The 4,491-nt window shown below is 36.8% G+C and overlaps 1 protein-coding gene across 1 annotated transcript; it reads left to right on the top strand.

The window, feature by feature from the left end:
* The first annotated feature begins 595 nt into the window (after positions 1-595).
* Positions 596-1,591, top strand: LOC130271430 (hydroxycarboxylic acid receptor 2-like). Its single transcript, XM_056518249.1, has one exon. It carries the CDS (start codon positions 596-598, stop codon positions 1,589-1,591), a length of 996 nt encoding a protein of 331 aa, XP_056374224.1.
* Positions 1,592-4,491: the final 2,900 nt, after the last annotated feature.

Raw genomic sequence — 4,491 nt, 5'->3', positions numbered from 1 at the left:
CATCTCAAGGTACCATCCACCTACCTGCACAACTGTTACCTAATATTGCAGTACAACTAATAACATTGCACAGAGACTTTGCATCTTTCCACACTCCCGAATCAGGAAGTCATAGACTTGTCACCATACCTGGACATTACTGGCTTACTGAACTGAGTCGCATGATAAGAGTGAGCACTCTAAAACGGAACAAAAAGCACAATATACTGCACAGTATTTTATCCAGGTTGTACTTATTATAATGTATGGCCACATTTTATTATTTTATTAGCCCTTTTTTGCCATTATATATTTTATATATATTTTATTTTACATTGCTATCTTATGTCCCTGTTGACTCACAAGGGCCCTGTGAGTCACAGTACATAACACTGATTAATATATTATTTTTTTAAATATTAATAAATACTGTTTGGTTCAATATTCATGACCCTGAGCCCAAATTTCTTCTTTTAATCTGCCTATTGTTCGACACCGTGGGTATAGGTGCCATTTGGGTAGCTCGGGTCCACAGGTTGCTAGTCTAACAAGAGCCTCTCCAACATTTTTTATATTTCTTTTAGCTTTTGTTTAAAAAGCCAACATTGTCTAAACAATGACATATGAAGGACTTCAAAACAACCTGAACAGAAGTAACTCCAGCTGTTGTATGTTTGAAGAACCTGTTCTCTTCTACCTTCTTCCTCCCATACTAATTCTAATAATTGTGCTGGGATCTGTTTTTAACTGCGTAGCTTTATGGGCATTTTGCTTCCACGTCAAGAAATGGAAGAGCAGTACAGTTTATCTCTTCAACTTGTCGATGGCTGATTTTCTACTCATTATCTGCCTGCCCTTCAGAACAGACTATTATCTGAAGAAGAAACGCTGGATTTATGGAGATGTCCCATGCAGACTAATGCTTTTCATGCTTTCAATGAACAGGGCAGGAAGCATCCTCTTTCTCACTCTGATTGGACTGGATCGGTACTTCAAAGTTGTTCATCCACACAATAAAATCAATTCCTTATCCACAAAGTCTGCCACCATTATTTCATGTGCTGTGTGGCTTACAACAATTGCAACAAATACCTTCATTCTCACTGAAGATCATTACGGAGGAGACATATCAAGCAATTATATTTGTGAAAGTTTTATGGTTTGTCCTGCTGACTCATGTTGGCATGACGTGTCCTTTATTCTTCTTTTTTTCCTCCCTCTGTGCATTGTTCTCTTTTGCTCTTATAGCATCATATGGAAACTCAGGCAGAGGAACCTGGACAGGGATTCAAAGATAAAGAAAGCAGTCAAATGCATAATATCGGTTGGTATTGTGTTCCTGGTATGTTTTTTACCAAGTGTGTCAACCAGGATAAAAATCTTAATCCTTTTATCTTATCCACAAAGGAATGATTGCAGCATATATAAATCTATAGACACAGCATTTTATGTTACTATTTGCTTGACATATATGAACAGTATGTGCAACCCTTTGGTCTACTTCTTCTCAAGCCCCTCATTCAGTGTATTTTATAGAAAGATCCTGAAGTGTTCAAACCAATCTGACTCTGAATCAAACACAGTGCCTACTAATCCCAACATTACTTCTTAAAATAACAACAGCCACACATTGGATAAAGCTATATAGCCAACGGGAGTAGGTCTATTTTTTTAGGGGTTTGTTCCTGCAAGTATTTGTTAGTTTTAGTTAAGCTGTGGCTATAACTTATTTTCCTAAATGGAAGTGCAGGTTACTAAAAAGGACGACAATACTGAAAAAACTTAATTTAACATGTTGATATATAATCTGCCAGTTATTACCTGTAATCTGTCATTTTGAACACATTTTTTTCTCTCAGTAGTGTAGAACCATTAGGATAAGAACGTACCTGGCTTTTTTGATAGTACGATTGACGCATTCGGTTAGACCTAGCTATATATAGCTATATATATACTGCATATTCATGTTTCACCTATATCCTTGTGCTGGCAGTGTGCTGCTGCATTCTTCAGTTGCTATATATAGTCTGTATATATTGCTAGAGCTATATATAGTCTGTATATATTGCTAGATTTTATTCTGAAAATCATACAATATATAATGTATGATTCTGTATTGGTACAATTGCTTCAACATGTGTAGCTATTAAAATAACTTGTAATTAACCAATGTATGGATTAGTATATTTCATTGTATTTTTCGCTTTCCTATAAAATTAATGAAGTGTTTAGAACGAATCTTTAAAATATATATGCTTCAGATTGCTTCTTTTTGACATAACAATTGGCACATTTGGTGGCACGGAGCTGTATTCTACATCCACTGCTATAATGTATCCTTCAAAAATTATAATGTATCCTTTATGATTGTTTTCTTACAATTGTACAAATGTGTGTCGCAATTCATTTAATGTGTAATTTACCAATTTATGTATTATTATATTCCAATGCATACTTTTAGTTTTCTCATAGTATGAAGACTTCATAGATGAACACTATTTTTTTAGTTGTAAAAACAAAACAAAAAACAAAACAAAAAAAAATTAAAGAACATTCATATTACTGGTTTCCTTTATTAGGTTTATTTATTTCTTTTTTTGTTTTTGTTTATTAAAACTGATCACTAATTGGGTGAAAACATCAGTTTATATCCTTTTTTTGATCCTACCAATCCATTTTAACTTTTGTTTGCATTTAAAAGAAGCATTTAAATATAATTAGAAGAATTGCAAAAACCCTGGCTATGAGTGTATGTAGATGAAGGCTTAGCAGGTTAAAGAGTATCAGGTTAATTGATAAAGATGAATGATCCTACATTAGATTTTTTTGTTTAGCATGCCTGCCGTGGTATTTTCTGCAATGGACAGAGGATTGTTAGGAAAAATTTCATGCAGCATGACAGCTGGGAATAATCCACTGTAATATTATCGGAGATGTTGATAATAACAACCCTGTTTAGGATTGTCAGAGCATTGTGAAAATATGTAAGAGGTCATTACTGCCTGCAACCTTATTTCTCTTAAAGAATGAAATCAAAATTTAATAAGGTGACAATTCAAGCTGTGTACAGCATGCTGATGTCACTACACCGCCACAATGCAAAGATAATTCATGCATTGTTAGTGCAGCACAGGTATAAGGTGTAATAGCAAAAGCATAATACACAAATCAATATGACAGCAAAGGCATAGCACAGTAAGTGATGTTAATTACACCGCCAATTATCCTTGAGCAGCAAACCCCCTTACCATCAGAAAAATTTTACTTTTGATGAATAAGGTTTTTAATTGAATTAAGTGACTTGTGAATTTATAAGTAATAATTAAAAATTAAATGGCAGTTGGCCCAGACCACTGAGGATGACAGATTGTTATCTATCTATCTATCTAAATCCCAAAAATAGGATGCAGCACACCACAAATGCAATCAAAGGTGTTGGTTTATTCCATAACGTGCAGAGGACAACGTTTCGCCAGCCTCACGCTGGCTTTCTCAAGCGTGAGGCTGGCGAAACGTTGTCCTCTGCACGTTATGGAATAAACCAACACCTTTGATTGCATTTGTGGTGTGCTGCATCCTATTTTTCGTATTTGGATTAAGGAACTGGTGGACCCAGGCTCCAGCTATGCGAGCACCCCAAAATTACCTATATCTATCATTGCTTGATGTGCTGCTTTTATTTGGATTTTTAATCTATCTATCTATATATAACTCCACGCTCATTCTAGGTAAAAAAAGAGGAAAAAAGTTATGTTAAAGCACAAAATGATGTCATAGTACATGACAGTATAAAAAAGGGATGTTACAGGACTAACTGATAGAATAAATGGTATAACAATATAGTACAGCGCAAACATTTTTGTCAAAGGTGATCAGGCAGCCCTCTGCAGAAGTCACAGCAGCAGATACAGTAGAATCTCCTAATAGCAGACACTCACGGGGAATAAAAGTGTGTCGGCTATTAAGAAATGTCCCATATTGGAAAAAAAGGCTAGAAAATCTTTCTAAATGACCTAATACTGTCCCGTACTTACTCCAGAGTGTAATTGCCTATAAAACACAATAAAAAACAATATTACAGTAGAATCTCCCAGTGCCGTTTAATCACCCCTTATCCCTCCCCCTTATACCCTGTGCCTCCTTATTCCCCCATGCCTTGTGCCAAATTATCCCCTCCTTACCCCCTGTGCCATTTCATTCCCCCTTTATTACCCTCTGTGTAAATTCACCCCCCCCCCCACGCTCCCTTTTATGAAGTGGCACAGGGGGATCAAGGGGGAATGATATGGCACAGGGGGTAATAAAGGAGGGAATGATTTGGCATGGGGGAAATAAAGTGTGGGGGGGGGGGGTCAGGGAAGGAGGGGGTGAATAATGTGGCCGGCGGATGTGCAGAAGCAGGAGACCACTGTTTAAACAGCGGTCTTCTGCTTCTGTGCTTGGGCTTCTGCAGAGGGGTGCATTGGGAGCCTGGGCCCCTTACTGGGGTATTGGCTGTACCCCCTGACAGGA

The sequence above is a fragment of the Hyla sarda genome, chromosome 1 (assembly GCF_029499605.1).
Source record: "Hyla sarda isolate aHylSar1 chromosome 1, aHylSar1.hap1, whole genome shotgun sequence".
Classification (NCBI taxonomy): Eukaryota; Metazoa; Chordata; class Amphibia; order Anura; family Hylidae; genus Hyla; species Hyla sarda.
The sequence above is the reverse complement of the archived record's forward strand: the minus strand, read 5'-3'. Positions and strand labels throughout refer to the sequence as shown.